Source organism: Anopheles coustani, chromosome 3 (genome assembly GCF_943734705.1).
Source record: "Anopheles coustani chromosome 3, idAnoCousDA_361_x.2, whole genome shotgun sequence".
NCBI classification, from domain to species: domain Eukaryota; kingdom Metazoa; phylum Arthropoda; class Insecta; order Diptera; family Culicidae; genus Anopheles; species Anopheles coustani.
The window spans coordinates 41568244-41594985 of NC_071288.1; the positions used below are offsets into that span (position 1 = coordinate 41568244).

General features: G+C 47.2%; 1 protein-coding gene across 1 annotated transcript in view; it reads left to right on the top strand.

Annotated features, from left to right (window-relative positions):
- The window catches only part of LOC131261281 (mushroom body large-type Kenyon cell-specific protein 1), an 83154-nt gene extending 61563 nt beyond the window's left edge, over positions 1–21591 (top strand). The window contains exons 7-8 of the mRNA XM_058263283.1: positions 18255–19898; positions 19947–21591. Of these exons, the coding sequence (XP_058119266.1) occupies positions 18255–19898; positions 19947–21591 (3289 nt within the window). The remainder of the gene's footprint in view (positions 1–18254; positions 19899–19946) is intronic.
- The last annotated feature ends 5151 nt before the right edge of the window (positions 21592–26742 follow it).

Consider the following 26742-nt stretch of genomic DNA (forward strand, 5'->3'; position numbering starts at 1 on the left):
CGATTCCGATCCCACACTCGCTTACATCGTGTCCGGTGCCGGCGTATTGTTGGTGAAGGATAAATTTTTAATTAGTAATTTGAACGCCCCAGCTGTCTTCCAGGGACTGTTTTCTTATTCCGATTCAATAGCCCCTCCTTCCCTGACCACACTACTACCACCCGTGGGTCACTTAATCCATCGATTTCGACCAATTGTAAGCCAAGGTGTAGTTCTTCAGCGTTTTCCCTCCGCAGAAGTGGCCGGAAGACTTGTTGAGCTGATTGGGTGGACCGTGCTTACAACGATCCTTGGAAGTGCCCTTTGTTTGCGTTGGAGTGTTCGAGGAAAAGATGAAAATTGTAGAAAACCCAATCGTTATTAATTTATGGATGGTACTCTAGCTTATTATGAGCAGAGAACTACAAGTTGAATATTACGCCTATGAATTGATGTTTATGTGTCTGATTCAATTCTTGGATAAAACAAGGGAAAATATTGAGTAGAAATCACTATTTGCCAGAAATTAGGGTTATTTGGTTAGGTAATGTTTTAAAGTTAATTTGTCTTCTTTCAACTATAACGCCACAAAATATTATGACTTCGTAGGAACACGAAAACAAAACCGATTCAGAGTCTACATGTTTAGCACTAGAATATAATTCTTTGCAATTTTGCCCGAATACTTTTAGTTGTCTTTTTGGCCACTGTTTTTCACATGTTATAATTTCGTTATTTTTTTTAAAGATTTTTAAAATCTGTAAAGGGCTACTATTTAGTATGTTTGTTGACTATCTTTTGGCGTTTCTGGTTTTTAATACAGCCGTTTTGAGCCGATTGCCACCGTCTTCTAAAATAAACAATTGTGTAGTGTTCAAAATGATTTTGGCTTTAACCATATTTTGGTAATTGAAATTTGTATTTTCTGTTCCAAATTTCATATCATTTTTTTGTTTTTTTATGTGGCACGACATCCCCTAGTGGGACAAGGCCTCTCTCCGAAGAGAGTTTGTGTGACCGAAAGACGGTATATTATAGATCGGTGGTCATCCGTTCGTAATACCGGAGGGTGCCAGACTCGAGATTCGATCCCACACCTGTGGTGTGGTGTTTCCTCGCGCTACCGCTGCGCCATGGGCACCCCCAATTTTTTTTTCATATTATACCGGTACATAATACACCTATACAAGAAACTTACTGCTATCCCTTTTCACTAAATACGTTTATGAAATCTACCAAAAAATATGGTCTTTTGAAAACCGCATCGCTGTTTGACATAACATTTGTTGCATTATAATTACGCTCATACTGGAGTAGATAATTATTATCCCTTTTAGCATCAATTTAATGTCTTAAAACACAGTCACACACTCTTAGTCCAATCGAAACACACGATCAATCGCTGTCCCGACCCAAACCGGGACGATCGCACGAAACAAATGGACATTTAATAGGCCCTCTAATGTGCGACCATTTAGGGAACGAAGAAAAATGATCGACTAAACGAACACCGAATGACAGCCGGCCGAGATTTCTTGACACATCGTAACGTAACGCCAGAACCGCCGGATCGGCCTTTAGCTTTGGCAGGCCAGATTTTTAATGTTTTCCCTGAATTGCCATCGTCGGAGGCAGATGATGCGCCGCCGGATTGCTTTCATTAGTGTGTTTGGTGCTGGAAAAGGGGCGAAGGAAAAATGATGCCGCTACCAAACAGCCGGTCACGTGACGCTTCGCGACGGGTTCGCAGGGCGTTCGGAGGCAACGCACTCAAGTTGACCCGGCCCGAAACGTTGTGTTTTTGTTTTCAATTTATGTTTTATGGTGCACATGCAAATCGCATCCGAACGCTACACATGTTGCAGCAAAAAACGCTGAAGAGGGTCCAAAAAGGGGGAAAATCAGTCCTCCAACTCCTGTGAGCTCCCTCTTGCGCCCCATATGGACCCGGTGGACCACCAAAAATACCGCAAAGTTCGTTCACATCTAACGGGATGCGAATCTCGCATCAGTTTTATTCGCTTTTTTTCGTGAAGATGAACCACACCAGCTGCCGAACAGTTTCTCGCCGAACCCCGCCGTGAGGTTGCAGTGCGTGTGAGGTTAATTTGCCGCCAAAATAACATATCATAAAAAAGGGCCGGCAATAACAGTGTGCTAATAATCATGTTGCGAAACGGTGCCCAAAACAAAACAAAAGGGAACGCTATCGTCCCCCCAGATGGAAAACCTTTGCAGTCGCCTTTTGCGGACCGCTCTGGAAGGCGACACGCGAGATCGGGACAAATGTGTCAAAAAGTTGATTCCTTTTTTGTTCGTTTCGTACACTTCCTCCGTATTTTTGCACCCTTCCTCGGGCCACGTTTTACCTGCAGGCGCTTTAGTGGGTATCATTTAATTTTTGCGCATTTCACATTTGGGCAAACTCTCTCCCCCGGGGAAGAAGCCGTTCATGCGTCAGAACGGGCTTGGAGAAAAACCGAAAACTCCAACGGGACATTCGGACGCATTCGTATTCCCTTTTTTGGTTTTGTTCTCTCTCTCTCTCTCTCTCTCTCTCTCTCTGTGTTTGCAATGCATGATGCATCTCACGCAACCCTTTCGCTTTTCGGCCCGGTGCATCGCCGGTTCGTTCGTCGCATGACTTATGAGGAAAGAAGATGACAACCCACAAGAATGGCCAACCGAATGTGGCCAAAACAGAACAACGACACCAGTCGCTCGCTCGACTCGTCGTAGGGGTCGTTGATCTCAGGTCGTTTCCCCCCCGAACTTTCCTTTTCGTTCGGCACTAGAACGCGGCGGGAAAAGCGGGTTTCGTAACGAAAGCAAAAGCCAAAATAAAGAAAAACAAGTCAACTCGGGTGGATAAAAAGGAAAGAGTTTAACAGTTTAATCCAACGCCGCTCGGGCACACAATGGTACGCACAAATTAATCTTTCAAATGCACCGCGCCCTTTCATGCGCCCTCGGGTGCAGTCCGCATCTTCCGCCAAACTGCCGGTTCATGAAGCCGATATCCGTCGGCTCCATATGGTCCAAATTTACGTTGAAGCAATTACATTACTGTACGGGGACCAAACGACCGCAAACGTGTGGATAATTTAAGGAAATGGGAAAAGGCAAAAGTCAACGGTCGAGTTTTGGCAAAACGAAAACAAACAAAACCTGAAACACTGAAGTTGGTTGGGGGAAGAGTGTTATTTTTAAGCCGTATTCCCATGGTTTTACATGTTCACGGTAAACTCTGACTACTTATTTCGAAACCGAAAACCACTGTACTCTTCAAATGTGTTTGCAAACGAACTTGTTCGTCACCTCGTAAAATCCACATTTGCCATCTTCATACTCACCACTCAACATGAAAAAAAACCCCCAAAACCAGATGTACACCACTTCGCTGCAATCTGTTTCTCATTTGCGCTTTATCCGTCGTTCAGAATGCAATTAATGACGTTTGCGGCCGTGGCCTAACGGGTGAAAGTGATTTCATGCCAATTTCTTCCTGCCCCCTTTCGAGGAGGTGATATTTCAGGCACAGATTCGTTGCATTTTGCCTTCCATGTGGTAAAAAAAAGGCTCACGAACGCACGCCGCGTGTGAAGTCGTTTTCGTTTGACAAATTTTTACGAGCACATTTTATGGCCCTGCAGGCTCGAGGATCCCTTTGACACCGCGGAGGGCGCAGAGAGTGTTATGGAAGGTGACAAATTACGCCTTCTGAGGTGACAGAAGGCCATGCTCCGGCGAGGACGCGTGTTGCCGGGGATGTTGAAATTAATCCGTCAATAACTCATCCCATTTGATGAAGCTGAAGCCTTTTAAATAATCGTTATTCATCCGGTTTGAGTGACTCTTTTCATCATACAAAGTTATGATTTTTTTTTTCAATCTTACAAATAAAAAGCAATGTAAAATAAATTTGACTGAAACACCGCTTTTAGACACAGGTCCATCACAATTGTAATGTGTATTTCCAGGGCTTGTGACTATTTAATTTTGAAAGCTTTTAAATCAGGGTTTCCTTTTTTCGGTTGTTTTGCGCTCTGCTCTTCTTTTGTACAAATTATATTAGTTTTTCAATTTCCTAGCATAAGCTCTCATTTTTTCTCTTCCGGTTTTCATTCGGAACATTTTTGCAACTTTTTTTTGTTCCTTTTAACCGTGTTGCCACTTCACACTTGCGTGTGTTTTTGTTCTACTATAAATTGGTCAAGTGCAGTACTCTGTGTGTTTGCCGAATGTGGGGGGCGTATATCGGGGTTTTTGTTTAAATCCCGGTATGATATTTTGTCCTTTTTTTCAATCTCGTTTTGCGCCAACGGGGTCAACCGATGATTTGCCATCAAAAGAATTTTTCTATTTCAGCCCGGACCCCGAAAACAAAACCAACCAACCGTCTCCCCCGGTTTGTTCAATTGTTTCTAGCCGTTAATTGAATGATGCACCTGTCGGAATTTTCCTCTTTTCCAACATTCTTTTTTGCATTTCCGTCGCTCGCGGAAAGCTCGTGGCGTTGGGAAAAGTAAAACCAAAAACAAAAAACGAGGTGTGATGTTTGAAAAGAATTCTATGGATTTGCAACCATATTTTTGTTTGGTTTGTCCTGCATGGCGCGTTTTAAATCACGACCGACATAATCATTCCCAGGTTTTTTATTTGTTTTAAATTTGTTGTTGCATCATCTTTTCCACCGTATGTGCATCTGCATTTTCTATTATCATTTTTTGTGTGTCTGTTTGCGATAGTTCTTTTTTGTTTCTCCCACCCCTCCCCTGCACTATTTTTTTGTTGTATGTTTGTTTCGCTTACCAACACCGTTCGCATCGATTTCCACATTGGCACATTGGCGGAAGCAATTCGCACCGGATGGGCTTCGATGGGTTTGGCTGGAAAAATGCGCGTTTGCGTGGATATAAACAGCCGGCCGGTTTTTTTCTCTTTCCTGTAAATATAAAATATCCATCCTCTATGTGAACGAATAAATTCCAATTAGAAAACGGATGGGCTATTTGTGTTCGTGTGTGACCGGATCCATGGTGTCTATGTGTCGATGTACGAACGATCAATCGTCATCGGATCAGGATCAACAAAAAAAAATCCTAGTGCTTTACAAATGCTCTCAAACTGAGTCAGAAAAAAAGGTACACTGAATAATATTATTTTTCCAATTTTGATCCGCACAATCACATAATATTAAAGTGAGACTTTTTCCCATTGCATACCAGTGGACACACCACGGGAATTGTATAGGGGATTTATATTTTTCTGGATAGAGTATTATTTGCAGATTGGAATTATTCTAAAATTTCCTTCAAGCATAAGTGATTCCACAAAGTTGACTTTGCACAAAAACAACGAGAACTGGAGCACCGGAGGAGCAAAAACAAAAAAAAACAGCTCGGCTCGAGATTCTAGAATTTCCATTTCAAGAAGTTTCCGTTCCAAACTCGCGCACCCGCGCTTCTCCGTACCCGAAACGCAGTCAAAATAAGCAGTCGTCTCGCGTGTCACCCACCGGATTCCACGAAATGCAACGATTCGGCGGAAAGTGCACAAGTGCACGGTGCGATGCAATTGTTACCGACGCCGGACAAATTATCACCCCTCGGCGGGTGGGGGTTTTTGGGGAGTGGTCGAGGAAGGTGGAAATACGAGGCGCCTGTTTCACGTGAGACCGACGTGAACACCAAAGTACGCCCAACCGGGTTCGGATGTCGTTTCGAGAAGAGTTATCTCGCACACACCGTTTAGTCTTTTGCGCGCCCTGCCAGCACGTTGGCGGATGTTCCCGTTGGGCGGGGGTTGGTATGCTCGGATGTTTTCTAAACAACACCACCCACCCGGAGGGGCGCGGTGTCCGAGTCCGAAAAAGTGCAGCATACACAAGACTCCGAGCGCCAAGATGAAGCCATGTGTGTTATGTGTCCGGTGTTCACCTCTGATCTCGAGCTCATTTTGCACTTTATTGTGTGCGGAATGGCAAAGAGGACGTGAGACGTGTGAGCAAACTTTAGATCGGCACACACATGCACACACGCGAAGCGGATGCGGATCAACCACCGATCGGCCATCAAATGTCAGCGCCATTACGAAATGCCAGCTTGCGTAGCCGGCTCGTTTCGCGCCCTCGAAGGATGATGGAGTGCCGCCGGCCGCTCACCTACCGGCCCGCGACCTCGCGGTCGTGGTGACCTTTTTGCGCTCGCTTAACTACTTTTTTTGTACCAAACGTATTTTTCCCTCCGCCCGACTTTTTGCCCCGTTCTTTCACGTGGTTTCCACGCTCCTTTGCGATCCGAGGCGGCACCACGCGATGACACGCGCGTTCGACGATGGACGACAGGAGCGGCCCTTGCGATCTTCGGACAAAGAACAGTCCCTAGGACGAAGCCGAGGGAAGCATAAATCGAAGGAGCAAAGGGAAGGGATCGGACGCTTGTTGCTTGCGCTAACCGCATTGCATTGAACCGCTGCGGTGCGTTGCATTACTGCAATTTTAATCGAAAATGCCTGCCTAGACCTTCCCAACATGCCTTTCTTCCCCCTCCACCCCACCCCACCCTAGGACAGGAGTGTTGGCTAGGGTTTAGGGGAGTGTACGCGAGTTTCATAAATAATAAATCTGACCTTAAAATATTAGGCACCGCATCTTGGGCCCCGGGGGAAGGGGCGAACGGAATGAAATCTTGCAAATGGCGAAAAGCGACCCGCATTATGCTTTTTCGTCCCACGTTCGTCCTTCCGATCGGCTCCGTCGCAGGCGCGCGCAACGAAGGAAAGGATCTTCTGCGAGTGGATTCAAGATTGCGACGAAATAATTTAGCAAGCAGACGAGATTTGACAACGAAACGGGTGAACCAGCTTCACCAGCCTGGGATGGGGAGCGCGGAATGTTAATCCCATTGGTCCAACCTGGACCAAGGGTGGTCGCCTGCCCAAATGTCGCCCCAACCGGGTTTCCACCCGCCGGTTTAATTATGAAGCACGAGCGTCATCACTTTTTGCGTCTTTGAACCGGCGTGCAATCCGATCCTCCCCGGGGAGGCGCGAGAACAATTCGGTCTCCAAGTCGCTTCCTCTGGGACATCCGGGGCCTCGAGAGCGGTTCGCCGGTTGGGGTGGAGTGGGCTGTCAACAATTATTGCCCCGGGCGACGGAGAGGAGAAGAGAGTGAGGTTTGTGGGTGCAAGGATGCGACGTCAGCCAAGCGTCTTTGGCTAAATGCCACGGTTAATGCGCTACCCATTATCATTGTTGTTCCAACAGCGGGGTGGACACAACGTTGCAGATGTGTGAGTTTTTGTGTGCGTGTGAATTAATTAAGATACGAGTATCCGCAAATACATGCCAGTAGGATGCAAATGCTTAGGATAAGAAAGTTGCAAATGTTGCACGAAAAAAGTTTTGTTTTGTAACATTATGGGTTGATGACAATTCAATACTGTATTGGTATTTTTTTCTAAAAACTGACGTATAATTGGCAAGAAGCAAACGAAAAACCATTAATAAAATTTTCATCTGATTTATATTAAGGTTAAATTGCACAAAGAACTTATGCAAATAAAAGTAAAACGATTAAGCCCTTTTATATGGAAGTAACGTAAAGATACGAATTCAGCTTTCATGAAACTTTTGATTGCCCAAGTATTTAGTTCTCGATCTAACACAATTTTGATCTCGAGCTTTAAATCACCAATTTTGCACACATCGTCGGTACTTTGAATTGTAAATTATTTGTTTTTGATTTCGGTTTTTCACTTCTTTTTGTTGCCTTGAATTTGCTCGTAAGATTGCTACACTAATATTGCGAAACGAACTTCATGATTTCATAACCAAAGCAATATTTTTAAACATGCATGCACAACATTTAAAACTTTTTTTGACCTTCTTCTATGTACAATGTTTCTCGGGGTGATTTTTTAAAATTTCTTATGCTTCTCTGTTTTATTCATTAAATTGGATTGAAATTGTTATGCTTAAAATTGATGCCAAATGCGAGTTGTTATTGATACTAAATTATTTGAACTTTACTCTTGTTTTTATTTATATGTTCACCATCAATGCTCAAAGGCCAGTGAATTTTCATCTAATACATTTACTAGAAATACAATTCTGTCAACAGCCGATCACGGGATATAAAAACAGGGTAATTTAACAAATTAAGAGAATATGCTCTATTATGTTTTGATTCAACATCTTAGGATATTCACTATTAAAAACATGTACAGTTTTGTTCCTGCTGAGGAACTGTATAAAGAAATCCAAAAATGTAGGAAATAGTGTTTTTCATTATTTCTTTCATTATCATCATATTCAAACCAATAATTGTTAAAGCCAATCTACATATGAATTTGAGGTTTTATGCACAAGTATAGTATGGAAAAACAACACCCTTTACTCGTTTGTATAACAACATGGTGGACCGCATCACGGATAAAAGGATTTCAAAAACCATTATCAGACGAAATCGATACATTATCCAAAAAACGAACACACGCTCGGAGCGACCACATACGAGCGATGTCATCAAATTTTCATAAAAACACACCTTCACTAATGCACCGCCGCGCCAAAGGCGGGGAAGGTTAATGAACCTGCCGAACTTCCGCTCGGTTTACCACCCTCCCGAGGCTCGGAGTCCCGCAGCCAACTCCCCCCCAGCCCCTCCCCGCATCGCGACGCGGCAAAAGAAGCCAAATCTTCGAAAGTACACCGTGTACGTGCGACACGTTGCTTCCGTGTGTGGAAAACCGACGTCGCCCGTCGTCCTCGAATGCATTCCATTCGATGCAACGACTACCGCTCCCGCCACCACAACATCTTTCATTCTTTTTTCCTTTTGCCCCCAGTCCTGGCCCGCTTTGTGCCTTTCGCCGTGATTGAAAACTGCGGAAGGAACTTCCTTTTGGGACGGTCCTTCCTTTTATTAGCTCAAAAAAGTGCATACACGGTGCACCGTCGCTTGCATGCGCCCGAGTCCTTTCCCTCGGTGCCTTTTGCGATCGGGGATTTCTGATTCCACCGTCTCCCTTCCGCCGTCCACCGCGCTCTTATGCAACTGCTGCATCCGTGTGCATTTAGCACAGAATTTGCATTTCTGTCACCAGCACGCACACACAAACACAAACCGAGTGCAAAGGTATGAGAAGCAAAAAATACAGCAAAGGGTCCACTCACACACACACACGCGCTTGCTTCACCTATGCAATCCACACTGTTTGGGATGCAGTTTGCCGCGCAATGGAGAAAAAAAGGTAAAAAAGTAAACCGAGTTCTCATCAAAATTTTAAACCAACACCAAGCCCTTCGTCCCGCTCGAGACAAAACCCTGTGTGTCCTATGCACCAGAAGGAGGAGGTGGAGAGAAGGCGGAGGCGAAAGAGACAACACACACAAACATACCTTAAAGGTATGGTGTCCTTTTAGGCAGCAGTCTTCATCGCCATCGTCGTCGTCGTCGTTGTTGTATCGTGGCGCGATTTCGTTCCACCGCCGCTCATTAGCCCGTCCGCCCAAGGGTTGACGTTTCGTTTCCGACTTGCAGCGGCCTCGGACTCGGATGCACTCCCGCATGCAGAAAAGTGCATCGCCGAAGCGCGCGCGAAAGGACCGTTGCCGCAAACACGAAAAAGGACGAATTGTCGTCGCCGTCTCCTGATCCGATGTGGAGAACCGGGACACACATTTTTACTTCTCGTTCCACAATCCACAAAAAAGAACCCCTCCCCTCCCCCCGCCTTGTGACCCTTTTTTTGCCGCCCGCTCTACAGTCGGCTGCACAAAAGGTGCTACACCCCACGCCACGGTGGAAAATTTCGAGCGTGTGCATTGCGTACGTGTTGGTGATGTGGGGGTTTTTGTGATTTTTTTTTTTGCTGAACAGGAGCAATGGTTTTTGTTTTTATTTTTCGATGGCTGCATAAATTACACACCCCCTAGCCTCCCCCTTTACCCTTCCCCCTTGAAACAAACGAAAAAACAAAAACTACACCATACCACAAAATGCATTCCCGAAAAACGGCACATCGGGCCCAACATATGCACACTCCGGTACGTCTGTGCACATGCATGTTAGAATGCATTTTTCGGTAGCACGAAAGCAGCAAGCACCGTCCTCGTACTTCCGTCAGCCAACCCTCTCCCCATCCACCACAGCGTATTACAATCGTTTCAATGCACCGAAAATGCACCAACATGCTCATTACCGTCCTTCAAACCCTCGGAGTGGTAAAACCACAAACTGAAGGTTCGGTTTTGTGTATGCGTGTCAAGGGAAATCGTTCGCTTTTTTTCCCTTCATGTTTTGGGTATTTTTTTACCGTTGGTGGTTTTGATTTCCCGTGCCCGTGTTTCCCCACCGAAGGTTATGGGGTTTTTCGTTTTCCTCCTTGGGGAATGAACGCCGGGAAACTTTCGTCCCAGGAAGGTGTGCTTACTTTTCCGCTTTCCCATCCGGGGCTTGTTTTTCGCACACTACTCTTTGATATTTCGATAACTGCAGCTTAAGATGTCATTTACAGTCGTTTTGAAGTTTTACGGTAATAATATATCCTTTGCTATTTACTTTTGATGGTTTTTACGTTGTTCTCATAATAACTCCCTACATCTTGCAACTTTTGATGTTTACTATGGGATTTTTATATTCATTTTTGGATAATCCAAATCAAGACTTTTCATTAGAAATCACACAAAATCTCCTCTTAGTTGAATTAATCCAAATGGATAAATACTCTTTTCAATCTAATAATTTACAGCGAAAGAGTGTAAAAAATTCTGGTCTCATGTGCCTAAAGTTATGCACTTCTCTTGCAAACTTCAATCAGAGAAAAAACCTTATCCACATATGCAAACACACACACACCCATCAACGTAGTTGTTGTAAACGGCAAGCACTGAAAGTAGCATGCGCCCGCTAAAAGATGCCGCCGTCGACGTCGTCGTCGTCGTAACCGTCCGTCTTGGGCAAATAGATGTCGGGCAGGGATGCGGTAGGGAAGATGGGCCGTAGCAGAGCCTCGACCTACTAGATCTGGTCAGTCGGCATCGGGTAATGTTCGTCCGGTCGGGGCTTCTGTTTGCGTTTGCCGGGGATGCGGCAGGCGACGAGGGGCTTCCCAAATGCTACTTTGCATACCCGCGAGGGGTGACGGGGGCTGGGGGGGCTGGAGATAAAAGAGGGGGAAAGCCGTATCATTCGGGCCCCTTTCCTGTGCGAACCGAAAAGGCATCGAATCGGCTGCAACACGCACGGGGAACGATCCAAACCCCGGTGCGAATGCACCGCGAAAACCGGGGCGATGCACAAAAACTGCATCATGCAGAAAAATATATGAGTTCGGCTGCACATTCACACACACACTCGCATGAAGCGCCCAACGTGGTGTACGAGGGATGAAAGGATGCCGTGGGGAATTCGGCCACGGACCGGGGGGAAAAATGGGAATGAAAAACCCAACATTTGGTTCCGAGGAGAAAATGCACCGAAAGATGCACTTTGGAGTTCCTTCGAGCATCTGCTCGCTCGTTCTCGCCTTCCTTTTCTCGCTCGCACGTACGCCTGTTTGCTTTTGGTGTGAGTACCTACGTTCGCACCGATAAAAACAACACACGGAAGAAAACTTATTACCAGAAACCGGGCTGGGTAGGATAAAGAGTGTGTAAATGGTGAAATAAAAGAAAGGGACCAGAACGGAGCAAGGACAGTGACATACGGCTCTAGGATTACGACTTCCGAGCTGTGACCTTTCGTCGCAAGAAGTTAACTATACTTTCGGGGCGTTTTTACCTTCCGACGCAGTTTGTAAACCGGTCGAAAGTAAATGTCAATTGACTTGTTATTTGTTGTGTAGTTTATCGTTTCATATGGAGAGCGGAATTTGAAGGATTTAAAAATGTTATACAATGTTAACGTAGCTCCAAGCTAAATCGAACGATCGATACCTCGAAGACCTCCCTCGTAGGAGCCGATAATCGATTCGTACAACAAATGCAACACCCAGCAACGGTTGAGACTAAACCTGTTAGATTTCACAGATCGTTGACGAAATTATTCAACCTGTCCGTGCAGTAAGCGACAAAATTACACAAACTGCTGGCCCTCAACTGTGGTAAAAAGTACGAACTACGGGCAGATATAATTTACTTTTTGTTTCGTCCAAGTGGAGACTGCTGGCTGCTAACTTCAATTAGCGCTGCCATCCAAATTATTTCAGTCACAGCGACCATCCCCAGGTTCCTGTTTTTGACAGACTCTGCACGTGGATCGGCCCCACACCGGAGCAATTGCGGTGTTTCGGACTTTCATTAGGTCCAGTACACATAGGAGTGTCAATTGTTACTGTTTTCAAGGGCTTGTCCTGTTGTCTTTTCGCTCCTCGTTGTGCAATCTACTGGCTATTGGTATTTGTTGGCTTTCTCAACCACCCTGTGGTTAGTCGATTAAAGAAGCGATAAAGAAGCTATCTTTTATTGAATAAATATAACACATCGTGTTTCTATGTACATGCACAGCTTGATAAAAGATTTGAACCTTCCTATAACAACCGTTAACAAATCATTACCTCAAATTAATTTGTAGAATCTGATTCACTGTAGTGATGTTTTTATACCTTAAAATTAATGTAAATAACTTTTCTAGGCAGAATTTGGCATATTAAAAAGATTACATACCAAGAATCCAGATAATTTATTGAAGCTTGCAATTTTGGAAGATGTGGTTTTTGGAGAAAGCTATTAAAACATTATTGAAATACCTCACAGCTGTATAAATAATAAATGATAAGCACTATATGACCAATGAGATGAATTAATATGTAAAAAGTGAGATTTTTCTATGTTTCATCCTATAAAAAATTTTCCAAGAAAGGACAGACTTTGAGAACGACTGTAAATTAACAAAATAAGTGTTATGGCTCTATTGACTATCAAAAATGGTTTCCAAATATGTGAACTATTTGTCGGCATGCCATCAGGTTCAAGTGCAAAATACATTATTAATATTAATATTTGTAAGATCATAGTTTAAGCTGGAAAACCCACGACAAAAGATCAATCGATCGTAGACTTCTACCATCGCTAGCCCCGGCTGTGTGTGCGTGTTCAAACTAAACAATTTCTAATCTCGCTTCCAATATGGCTCACGTCACAAAATTCACCCAATCAGAAGGCGTGTTTCAACAACCAAATTTTTCGGTTCTCTTTAGGGCTCTTTTCGCGTTTTCTAAGCCCCTCTCGAAAACCAAAGGCACAAAAAGGAACACGAAACAAGCGTTTTGCCCCTTCCCTTTTGATTGGGAAGTCATGATGGCGATCAAGACGTGTACGCTTCGTTCGGGTGACCATCTTTCTAAACAAACGCACCTCATCTAGTGCCAGCAATCTACATCGTACATTTTTTTTTGAGCTATCTTCGTCTCGTTTCATTTTCTGGTGATCGGTTTTGTTTTGTTCATTTTTCAATTGGCAGGCTGTCTGATGAAAATTATAACGTTTTTTACTTTCATTGACGCATGAGGTTACAAGCATAGTGAAGGCGACTTCATTTATTTCTATTTATCACTGTTTTTCTGTTTCTAAGGGCTCCAATTTAGTTTGGAAAAGATCTCCGTTTACCACGCCAACGCCTACTGTTGACTAATGTTGACTGAACGCCTTGAGCGTTATGATCATGTAACGTGTTGTAACGCTTTGTTACGCAGCAGCGTATAACAAGTTAGTTTACTTTATTTTCGACCACTTTTTAGCGGGATGTGTGAATTATTTACTCAAATTCCAATGACATGTAATTCGATTCCGGGCGATAAATCGAACGAGCCTCCGTGACTCACCCACCTTGCCTCGTGTTGCCCCGCAAAACGGGCCGTGCAATCACTTGCTTCGTATACACTTTTTTCTCATGTTTAACAAATTGCACCTGCACTGATGCAAATGACAGCGTTGTTCTTCGTGTGTTTTAATTGTCTTTTTAGGATTCCGTTAACCACCGCAAAAGTCGCACCTTTTCCCTTCTGCCCTTTCCCGCGCCACCCGATTAAGCATCGGCCGTTTCGTGGAAGAAAGGTGCCGAAAGTGTAAAAAGCGTCGATTATTGACAAACAAGATTTCGAGGAAATGCTTGCTCCACTGCAAAGGTACACCCTTCCCAAGTCGGCAAGTCAACGCCATCGCGTTCGGCGTGGAGTTTTTCTTTTCTTTCCCGTTTGTTTTCGGTTCCCACCGAACCGAAACGAAACCCACCGAAAACTGCCTGCCGGAGTTTTCCCGGAATGAGCCAACCACTTGAACCCGATTTTGCACCAACCCTCGACTTCGCCACCCTCCGCCGGGGGTGGTTTTCCCGGGGCCGGTCGGGAGGGCGACGCCGGAATTTGGGCCAACAGCCGAACAAGAGGCCTCAAAAAAATCGACACGTCTAGACATGCCTTCTCTCCCGCCCCACCCTACCGCTCCCATGGGGATGGGATTCTTCTCCGGTGGCCTCTCGAAAGTGTGTCTCCCCCCGTCTTATCTTGGGCTGCCTATTCAACGCGAAGCGAGAAAGAGAGATCCAGAAAAGAGTCCTCCTCCGAGCCGAACGTGGGCTTCGGATGTGTGACAATATGAAATGGGGATGTTGTACGATTCTTGCGTGCCTTCACTTCCCCGCCACCATTCTCATCTTGACGCGAGCTCATGACGCGTTTCTACTCCGCGTTTTATTTCCTTTCAACGAAAACAGACACAAAACGCCACATGATCCTCCGACAAGCGGTCCAACAACCGACTGGTTCAAACTTCGGCGAGCGATGGAAAAACAACAAGCCGACGACGGGGAAGAAGGAAGACGACTATTGGCCCTGAGTGTGTAGCCTTCCGATGCAACGACATAATCAGCGCCATTGGCGCTGCTATCGCGTTTTCCTTCATTTTATTTTATTTTTCACTTCATTACAACGAGAGGGGGCAAGCGACGAATGCATCGACGAAGCGAATTGAACCGAATGAGACACGGCAAGATAAGAAGATCCTTCGATCTGCCACCGCCCCTGAACCGTACCGCCCCGCCCCGCCCCGCCCCGGGATGGCCCTGAAGGCGAAGGTAGCACGTCGTCGTCAAGTTGCGCTGGTCAGTAACCCGACGCCGGGACGCTCCGACGGCGCTGAGGACGCGGACAGCCGTCGGAGTGGGAACGGTTTTATGATGCAATTATCACCTCCCCGCGCGCCTCCTGCCACCCATCTCCGGGCAGCTCCGTCGGTCTGGCCTCACATCGAAACCGACCCGATAGATTTAACGATTCTCCATCTATCAGTTCGCATTGGTTTCGGTTCGATACGGTTGATTGCCTCGGCGCTCCGGCCAGCGACACTGGCCAGAGTCCTCCAGCTCGAATCTGACCGACGACGACAAACGCAGCGCTCGGGAAACCGGGAACAAAAAAAAACGACATGATTGTGGCGGCCGCGTGGATCGTGTTTCACTTGAACTTCGACGATTCTGAAGATGTCGCTGTTCGTCTCGGTCGAGCTGGAAATGGAATGCGACAGGGCGGTTGGATTTTATCTACTCTAGAAGGACAGAACCTATCTACCCATGCCAATGAAACCACAGGTTTGGTATTGACACCGAACAACGGTTTCTTTCTACAAAAATGCGTAGATTTTTTTTATATTTTGCAGAAATCCTATTAGAATAATTCTATTTGCCTTAACAAGACCTCATAGGTTTAAGCAAACAATATTTACATGCCTTAATCATATCAATATCAAGCGACATTCATTGGACAGTTTTTCTTTTAAAGTGGATCGGAATGATCCGAAAGCTATTCTTTTGTAAATGTGTTTTATATTAGCAAAGATCTGTAGAACTTTTCTTTAAATAGTGTACAATTTAAAACGTAATGAAATAACCAAATGTTTTTTCACAATACCAAATATTTCATCTGCTTTTTGATTCATCTTTTTAACATAAAATTCGCACTACTTCAGATCCTTTCTTCAGAAATCAAACGCAATGTACATTTACATTGGTCAGTTCATTTTGCATCCTAGGGTTGTTTTGTTATTTTGTTTTTTTTTTTTTTCAGAGAGCTTTAATACTTTTCCAAATATCACATGCAAAGTACTATGACATATTTGATCGTTTGTTTATTGAATGCTCGATTCTTGAATTTAATCCTGAAACCCCAGCTTTTTCTCATTTTTAAAACTTTGCCTAATTCTGTTGCTTTTTAAAAGAAAAAAAATATTTTGTTGTAGATTCAGCCGTTTAATTTTCGTCATTATTTACAGTAAGTTCTAGTAACCAAATATTTGAATATCGATTTCTTTGATTCGTTTTTACATCCAAATGTTCCGTACTTCAATTGTCAAATGCATTCGATTCGAGGGTAACTTTTATTCCAAACTTTGCCTATGCTGAGCCTAATGAACCAATATCCCTTGTGAGAGTTGTAATAGAATTGGGATGTGTACGGGCTAAAAAAGCCCCTCGTCAGCTTCCCTCCCTCCAACCCTGTGCTTCCGCCCGCCGCACGAATCGCTTTTTGTTGCACCGAATTGGGGCAAGTGGGCGTCCAGAGTGGTTTCCTGGCTGCCATCAAGATGGCAGATTCTGCCAGCGAGGTTCCCTTCCGGCAGGGCAGGCGGTTTCGAGTTTCACGCTTCAGCCTCCCGCCCATCGTCCCGACCACCACCACCAGGGTTGGCTCCACCGTCGCCAGCGTTCACGATGATTCCCACTTTTGACACTTGCTCGTTGGCGCATTCCTTGTTTTTCGCCGTCTTCGCGCTTTTGTGTCGCTGTGACGCTCATCGACGCCGCTGCTCGTCCTTGTGGCCTCGTGCGGCTGGCACACCCACGCATTACAGCACACATGCACACACACGGCATCTCCAGCGCATTCGCTTTTCCCACCCTCCTTCACGGTCCTAAGTGGCACTTGTTTTCTGGCAGGCGAAAATTTTTCACCAAGCCACCTCACAAGAGCCATGAACCACTTGAGGCACCCGAAAGGTACGCGGGGAAACGGGCGAAGGAAACAAAAAACTGAGATGACGACGAAAAAAAGCGCCTTGCCTGCCTTGCCAGAAAAGCAAGATGCTGCGTCGTTACGATGCGGCTTTTTTCGCAACGAGCTCTAGAGCTGCCAACCCGTAATAGTGCACGAGGATCGGTGTTCACACACGAGTTTAGAAGTGTGAAGCAAGAATGGTGCTAAACTGGGCTCACGGACCACGGCCAGGGGAGGGTCAGGGTCAGCGGGGACAGGACCATCCGTCCGAATCCGGTAGAAAGCGGACGCAGACTAGCAGCTTCTGTACAAGACGGCAAATTAATGAAAAATCACGTTTGCTGACGTTCGCTACCGATGGAGAGTTGTTGCATCTGACTTTTCGGCTACGTCTTTCGAAAAGCCCCGTTTACGCCTTTGCGTCTCGTGAACGACTTTTCTTAAATTTTATTGTTTGAAACTGACGACAACTAGCAGAAGAAGTGGATCTTACTCCATATTCTCAACGTTTTAATTTATTTCAATCATTCCGTGCTGGTGCTACTGTATGGAACAAGATAACGAAAACTCGTCAAACTTTCTCACAAGATGATTTCAATGTTTGACATACATTATTCATTTTTTACTAGTTCAAATACAAATTGCCGTGGATCTCATAAGCTAGTTAAAAAATATAACATTTCATTTTCTATCAGTTTTTTCAGGCAATCAGACCATTTCAGATATTTTCATCTTTAAATTTCAGCTACACATATTGACAACTGTAATATTTTAACCAATTTCAATGACACAACTATTCCGAAAATCAATGCTCTATTTTAAGTACGCAGAAATGTCGGCCCTTCACACTAATATAGCAGTGGATTTACATAGTAGTGAGTGTACCCTTTAAGAAGCATAGTTTTTTTTAGTTTTTGAAACTTGTTGTTTTAACAAATGTAAACAAAAATTATTTTTCTAAAAAAAACTTTACTAAAACAGCATGTCAACGTGTTCACAAATTGGTTGTAGAATGTGGTTTTCGAAGACCAAAAGCATAAACTATCCTTCCCAAAGGATACGCTGTTGTAATTACTAAAGCATATTTCGATATAAGTTCACTACTGAAGAGCTAATGAGGATTGCAGCTGTTAATCACAATATGGGTGACGTTGCAGTCAACATGATATGAGAGCGAGTTTGATGAAATTTCCATTTTTAACAGACAAATAGACTTCTATCGTCAATGTTCACGAGTGTCGTTGCTTCCCTAACCCTTGCCACCCTTCGTTTCCTTCGCAGAGCAAAGCCACGCTTGTCGCCGATCGGCGGACGGAAAACGTACACCGAGGACGGGCTGCGGAACGCGCTGCAGGATATCCTGACCGGGCGTCTGGGGACGCGTCGGGCCGCCGTCCAGTACGGGATCCCGCGCTCGACGCTGCGCAACAAAGCCTACAAGATGGCGCTCGGCTACGGCAAGCGCGGCGCCAACGCCCTGCTCGACGACGACGACGACAAGGACTCGCAGGATGGGCTGGACCTGAAGGATGGCGACCTGCTGGACAAGCTGCCCCAGCACGTGCTGGCGGACATGATCCTCAAGATGTACGGAGCCGGTCCCAGCACCCCGCAGCGTCCGCACGAGCCCAACTCGACCCCCACGCCCCCCACCACTGGCACCCCGCCCACGGCCCAACGCGCCACCCCCGAGCCCGGCTCGCTCGAGATGGCCGCCCTAAGCCTGAAGCCGGCCCTGGTGCCACGCCCCCTCCCGCCAACCACTAGCCAAGGCCCCGCCGCCACTCTCGGCCGCACTCAGCACCCACCTGGCCCGCCCACCACCCAGCCCCCGCAGGCGTCCCCGTTGGCCGCGGCGGCCGCCTCGACGCTGCTCGACCCCAGCCTGCTGATGCAAGTGCAACGCGTCATGCAGGTGACGGCCACGGCGCAAACGCAGGCCTCGGGCGAAACCCAGCAGGTGCTGGCCGAGCTGCCCGACCTGCTGCGGAAGCTGATTGAGCAGCAGCAGCAGCTGGCCGACCAGATCAAGAAGGTGAGCGCCACCAGCGGCTCGGGCAGCAACGCCTCAGCAGCGACGACCTCCGCAGGGAACGCGATCCCTAGCCCCGCCCCGGCCACCCCGAACCACTCGGCCCTGGACGCGGCGATGGCCCGATCGCCCTCCCTCAGCGCCGCCCTCAACGCCAACGGAACCGCCCCGCCTCCTCCGACCACCCTCGACCCGTGCTACCTGCCCTTCCTGCAGCAGCTGCAGCAGCAGCACAGCAAGATGCGCACGCTGTCCGCCGGCACGCCCGACACCTCCGCCTCCCTCTCCTCGGAGCCCAACGATCCGGCCAGCGACGACCCGCAGGTCATACTGAAGATTCCGTCCTACGGGCGCGCGCCCGGCGCCTCGCCGGGAGTGGGCGGCAAGAACGGCACCGACCTCGAGCGCCACCTGCCGCACCACCCGTCCCTGGCGTCCCCCTCGCCCCCGACGGCCGCGGCCGCCATCGTCCTCAGCAACCTGGTGTCCGGCTCGGGAGCCCGCATCACGCACCCCTCTGCCGCCAGCCCGCTGCTCAACAGTGGCCCGCAGGGGGCGCCCTCGATGAACCACCTCGCTGGAAGCGGGTCCACCGTCGGGCAGGCCTCCCTGGCCTCCTCCCTGTCGTCCTCGTCCCCGCTGTCCACGCTGTCGGTGGCGTCGTCATCCCAACCGGACCGGATGTCGCTGGCGGCGGGCGGTGGCCCATCGAACCACCTGTCCGTCATCTCGCCGCCCCTCGTCGGGCTGCGCAACAACGTGAAAGGGCACGAGGCGGGAGCATCACCCCCAGCACCCACGACGACCGTCTCCGGCAAGCCAATGCTCTCCGTGAACGAGGTGATCGCACGCAGCATCAGCAAGAATTTCCAGCAGCAACAGCAGCAGCAACAGCAGCAGCAACAGCAACAGCAACAACAGCAGCAGCAGCAACAGGAGAGCCTGCTGAAGCAGCAGATCGAGCAGATGAAGCGGCCATCGATCTCCGTCATCAAGACGCTCGGCGACATCTCGCACTTCGGCAGCGGCAACGCGGCAATGGCGGCGGCGGTGGCGGCGGCCGGCCTCGGCCCGGTCGGCTCGGCGGCCCAGTACGCGGCGGTGGCAGCGGCGGCCGCCGCGGCCAACAACAACAACAACAACAACACGGGCACCGGCGGCAAGGGGACGCGCCCGAAGCGAGGCAAGTACCGGAACTACGACCGGGACAGCCTGGTCGAGGCGGTGAAGGCGGTGCAGCGGGGCGAGATGTCGGTGCACCGCGCGGGCAGCTACTACGGCGTGCCGCACTCCACCCTCGAGTACAAGGTAAAGGAGCGGCACCTGATGAGGCCTCGGAAGCGCGAGCCCAAACCGCAGCCCGGTCTCGATGACCACCATCGGTTGGGTGGAGGTGGACCGTCGTCCGCCAAGGGCTCAATGGACGGGTCCTCCTCGTTGCGGGGCCTGGACAAGGGCCACAAGGGTCTGGCCGGGCTCGGAGGTGGCTCCAGCTCGAAGGGTTCGCTCGGAGGCCTCGGCAAGAACCATCACCATCAGCAAACGCAGCAGGCCGGACAGGCGCAGTTCGCGACCGGTTCCCCCAACGGCGCACTCGGCGCCAAGATGCCCATGCTGGACTCGGCCGCCTTCGCCTCCCAGCTGCCGTACGGGTCGCCCTTCTTCTGGCCGCACGCGGCCGCCGGCGCCTACGGCAACATGCCGGCGGTGGACTTCTCGCGCGGCCAGAGCTCCGGTCAGGCCGCCGACTCGCTGTTCGCCTCGCAGGGGCTGATGCAGCGGTTCCAGCAGGAGGCGGCGGTGGCGGCCGAAGCGCGCCTCCACTCTTCCTCCTCCTCCTCCACCACGTCCGGGGCCGGCGCGGGGCCCGCCAAGCCCGCCAGCCAGAGCACGGCCCTGCCCAAGGGCAGCAGCGTGCGCGAGATGGCCGAGCAGCTGTACGACGGCAGCGGCACCAACGGCGGCTCCTTCCTCGACGACATCATCCGCCACAGTCTGGACAAGAAGTCGGGCGACCTGGCCACCCACAGCGCGCTGTTCGACCAGCTGCTGAAGGGCAACCTGCGCCCGTCGGCCGCCAACTCCGGCCCCGACGACCCAACGCACCCCCTCTCCCGCGCCGCCGGCAGCAAGCGGTCCGCCACGAGCCCCCCGCTCGGCTTCCCCGCCGACGCCATCAAGCGCGAGCGGGCCAGCCCCGGCGCCTCGTCCACCTCCTCCACCGGCAGCAGCAGCAAACCGAGCACGCTCGGGGACCACCTGCACCACCAGCACCTCCAGCACCACCAACACCACCACCAGAGCCCCCAGGCGGACCAGCTGCTGGCCAAGAACGTCGAGAGCCTGATGAAGCTGCACGAGAACCTTTCGTCGATGTCCGCGGCGCACCTTCAGCGGACCGCGATGGAAGAACTCAACGGCACGGCGGCCCCGCCGGGAGTGTCGGACGCGCACTTCTCGGACGGCGACGCCGACTCCGACTCGCCCCGCTCCCACCACCCCGCCAACCATCACGGCCACGGGCGGCATCACCCACACCACCACCAGCAGCACGGGCCGCGAGGCTTCACGGACGACAGCTCATAGGGCCGGCTGCGCGGTGCATCGGCGACCATGCAACTGCGACGACCCATCTGCTGAGCGAGACGTACGTAAGTGAGCGGGAGGTGTGCCACACACACACACACACACACAGCGCGTTCGATGGAGAATCCATAGTTCAAATATTATTCTTATACAGTAAACTCTAACGCCGTAGTCAGAGAGGCGAAAGTGCACGCAGGCCGCGGTTCCGAGGTGGAGCCGGGTCGGTTGCAGGATTTAGCGCAGAAGCCGTTAACGGAGAGGACGAAGTGTTAACAATTTTATCCATTTAAGCGAAGGGAGCAGAGCCCTACTCTCCCTGCGGTTCGTAGGGGGAAAAAGGATTTAAACTAAACCTTCACAGTGAAGCTAGCGACCGAACGGAGAACGGAGAACACAATAAGAATGCAACAGGAAAACGAAACAAAACGTAACCCGCTGAGCGATTGGGAGCTCACGGGGCGGCAGTTAGGCAACACTTTACTATTTCGTCCCCAAACACAAACCATGGCACGAAGAAGAAAGAGAAGAAGAAGAATTAGAAGAGAATACCACACATCGTCCACCTCATCAAACCATTCGCGTCATCGTCTAAGACATTTGCACCCACTCCAAGCACACTGCGAGCACTGATGAGTAAAGACATCAGCCAACCTAACCTCTCGCGGTTAGGAAAAAGGGAAAGCTAAGTAAACCGGACAAAAACGGAAAATCGCGCATTAACATGTAAAACACGTGGAGCAGATAAAACAGAGAAAGATAGAGAAAGATCATATGCATCTGCAAGCACACGCAAACACACACACACAAGAAAATAATGTTTTTGACAATCGACAAGTAGGCTGCAGGAGTCAAGGCAACGGCACCTTCGAAACACTGCTCGCAGGTACCGTTAACAAACACACACACATACCTAAAATAACAGAGAAAAACACCTTCACTACCCAAACCACTACCACCACCCAAACCACTACTACTTCCATGCAAACCTGGAAAATCAGTAACAGGATTTTTAAAAGGAACGAGTAGAAAGTAGGTAAGCAAACGCATTAACGAAATGGGGAATCAGAAAAATCGCGCAAATCAATACCCATATCGAATCGACCACAGGCAAACCGCACCAACACCACCGCACCGCATCCAACATAGCAATAGTCGGCAGACCAATAGGCCAATCGTTTGTCAACCGGGTACCAACCATGTTTGTACACTCCAAACCGGACGCAGTGAGGGTCAAACACATTCGAACATCCGAACCGAACACCGGATTTACACAAACACCGAACCGAACGTTGAAAACACTGAAGTTAGGAAGTTTTTGGAACCCAGTTTTGGCTATCTTTTTTGAGTAGTTTAACAGCACAGGAAGGGAAACGGGTGTAGTCCTGCTATCCGAACGCGATCGAGGACAACAACTTCGAACGGAGTATTGTAAACAATGCAACATACATTCCTCGAGCATTTCAGTGTTGTGTATGGCAGAGTATAAACGGAACAAGACTAGAGCTCGGTTTTTCTTTCGATCAATCAATGGAACCAGAATGGAAGGGAATATTGTAACTTATCAAAAACGAAACAGTAAAATTACCTAAATGTTGTGGCTATATCAAAATTGCAAAAGTATTATCGTTTCGGTAGACGAGCGAACAAAACGAACGTATTACTGGAAGTTTAAAACCAACCCCCAAAAAAAAAACAACAAGCATAGCGATATAATTAAGCGTCAGGGCGTCAATCCTAGCATGAAATCTATTTGGTGTTCAAAATTCTATCATTCTATCAAAACCGTAGCGATCCGTGGCGGCAAAGGAAGGGGATGGCGAGTCAAGAACGTGTGGGAAAATATCAGATCTGTCAGCCACATGTTTTCCCTGGCCAATCGCTCCCCGTACATGTTCCGAATGATCGTACATATTTATATTCATCTTTAAGGCAAGCCGCACACCGCGGGGTTACAGGGTGGCTGTTGAAATTATATGAAAAGAAAGTAAAAAAATACGAAAATCAAAACGGAAAGTATATTAACAAATCACTCTATGTTTCGACGTTTTTACATCTTACTCTAAAACAAAACCAAGCGAAAGTATTGTAAAGGGCAGGAAGCGAAGGCTGCATGGCGCCGATTGAATGATGTTGTGGCGAATCTTATCAAAATTTATCTATACAAAAGCAAAATCCTAACAAAAACATACTAAAATCTAACTCGGTGTTTTTTAAACTAAGCAGCACAGTGGTGAACATTATTGAAGCTAATGGAAAAAAGTGATTTGGCATTGGTGTAACGAGACGAATCGTCAATCGACTATAAAAAAACGAAAAACAGAAATTATCAAAACGTGCTAAAACATCAGTCGAATGAAGGTTGAGCGTATTTTGAGCAAAACGGAAGAGAGAAAACGTTTGCCGGAAACGATCACAAGACACAACAACCTGCGAAACCTGGATTATTCATACAACCCTGAAACCTAGCCCACCCAAAACCAACCAGCACTAGCTTATCATTCCGCGGAACACTTCTCGACATAAACCATCATCACCCTCGGAGCAGAAGCAAAATGTGTGTAACCACAAAACGTAGCAGTGTCCAACAGTAGGGGAGAAGGCGAAAAATAAGTAAGAAATATATTATATGTGTGTGTCTTCACGTCGCGTATACCTCAAACGATAAACAAACAAAACAAACATACAAAATCAACACTGAACGGAAAACAGAAACCCGTGCAAGAATTACGAGCAGAACTTTGGAATCAGTGTGGAATGGAAAATAACTTGTCCAAACTTAGCATAACCAGTAACTGAAAGCAGTAACGAAGAAAACCACGTCACGACAGAAGAGATGATGGACAAATCATTCATTGATGTTAAACAATTTCTTATTGTACCAATTTTTTCTGTAACTAGGAGTTTTAAAATTTAATCATGCTCATTTCAATTCAATTTCAATTTAATTTTTTCAATTGTTTTTTTATATATATTTTTTTGTATCTTATGAGTTAAAGCTTGGTTGATATTATTCAAAAACAACGTTTTGAAGTTTCAAACTCTGTTTCAAGAAAAGTTCAGTCCATCCTTTCTGTCACTGGTAAGAGGTTTGAAAAGCGCCCGGTTTTGATCGTGGTATAAGAACAATGGAAAATAAAGACGAGTGTTGCAAAATTAGTGAAACTTAAAACGATGAATGTTTGATGGAACGACACAAGCAGTTAGGTGCGGGAGAGAGAAGAAGGACGAAAAAATATATATTTATACACTATCTGTGATTGATAATCCAAAATTTTGATGTATATTTTTCTCTAATAATGCAAAAATGAAGAAGAAAATTTAAAATTTAGGAGCTAAAAATACTAGGAGAAGAACCATCGATCGATGGATGACGGTACCGTACCGGTGGAAAACAGGTGGAAAGCTAGGAAGATAAAAAACCGAGACGAAAAATTGTAGATTTTTATGGCGTAAAGAATTGTTGACTAAAGAGTGTACAAACCATGTCTCGTGGTATGGCTTCCAATTACCAACATTGTGAGTCCTACCACCGGAAGTGGGTTTGTTTTCTGTTCTTGTTCCGTTCGATCGTTTATTTCGAGCCTTTTGACCAAACTGAGATTTCGTTATAGCGGATAGGCGAGAGGGGTAGGGTAATGCAAACCAAAAAACATAACAAACAGAAAATGGAAACAATACGCGAAACGTGTGCAAGATGATATGCAGCAGAAACTTATTTTAAGCGACATTTTCCAACCTTTCGAACAGGACTGAGGGCTCGGGAAACTAGGTGCAACGGAGCCCCAGGGTGCGGTCCTTCGATTTTAGTGTTAGTGGAAGCAGTGCAAGCAACATGTAGATACCCGAAAGAATGGCGATGGACGCAGAACCAAACGGAGTGACGGAGTGTGCGCGACAGAGACTGAGAATGCGCATGGAATCGATGCATGGTGGTGTAAAGATTAACGATTGAGACGTGTAATATTGAACGGGGCTGGTCAAATGGAACGGGAGAGTCCGGCCCGGCAACCGGCGAGTGTGTTGATGAAACAAAAAGTGCAATTAGAACGACATAAACGGTAACATATTCGTTATTTATATTGAAGAAACAAACAAAAATAAAACAAAGGGAAAGCTAAACAAAACAAAGCAAACAAAAAATATTAAAGCGAAAACCATTGAAAACTGATGCTATGAAAAACGGCGACAACACCCAAACGAGTCACAGGAGAGAGGACAAACAAAATACATGGAAACAGCATACACACGCGTACACGAAAACATTTACACGGACATGCGAGTCGAAGTGGTAGGTGAAATAAATTTAAATATATAGGGAAAAAATATTTAATTCTATATTTACAAATAAAACAAGAAAAAGGAATAAGACAACTGTCGCGGAAATAATTGAGCTGACCAAACGCGGGTTAGTTGTACGAACGCGAGCTGGCAAGCAAAAACGAGGACCCATTTTTGTGGTTTGAAAATCCAAAAAACTAAAAGCATCTAAAGTGTATGTTAAAATAAAAAACGATACCCAACCGTAACGTAAGTGGAGGTGATCGTAAATCGAGGCCAGAGAACACTATTTCGGTTCATTTCTGTGTTAGAATTAAGAAAAACTGCAAAACATGGGTGTGCAAGGTCAGCAAACGTCACCAATACAACTCCGCAAGGCAAAACAAAAACGTGGGAAAATTATGGTAAAAACCATTTGTGCCAGCTACCAGATAGCTGAAAGGGAATGCATCTTTTGAACAGTTTTGGAGAGATACAAGATTGAACATAAAACGCGAATGAAACGCTCCCGAGTGGACGAACTCTCTCTGTTGATGACAAAGCGAACAACTACCGTGCAGCGTCGTCCTGTTACAACAACACCTTTCCGTTCTCTTGATTTACGACAATTTTTAGTTTTCACTTAAGCTTCCTAGTTTCTCCCAAGACCCGCGTGGCCCGGTGGGGTCAGTATCCTTTACCCAAATATTTATATATTTCCTTTCCGCCATTTCCCTTTAAAATACCCACACATGAAAGCGAAGCGCCCTTCAATAGCGCAGGCGTTAGAGAGTTGAGATGGTAGTTTGATCGTTCGATCGATCGAACTGGCCCGCTCATCGGTGGAAGAACTCAAAACAAATAGCTAGTGCAATGTTTTTTTTTATTGTTTTA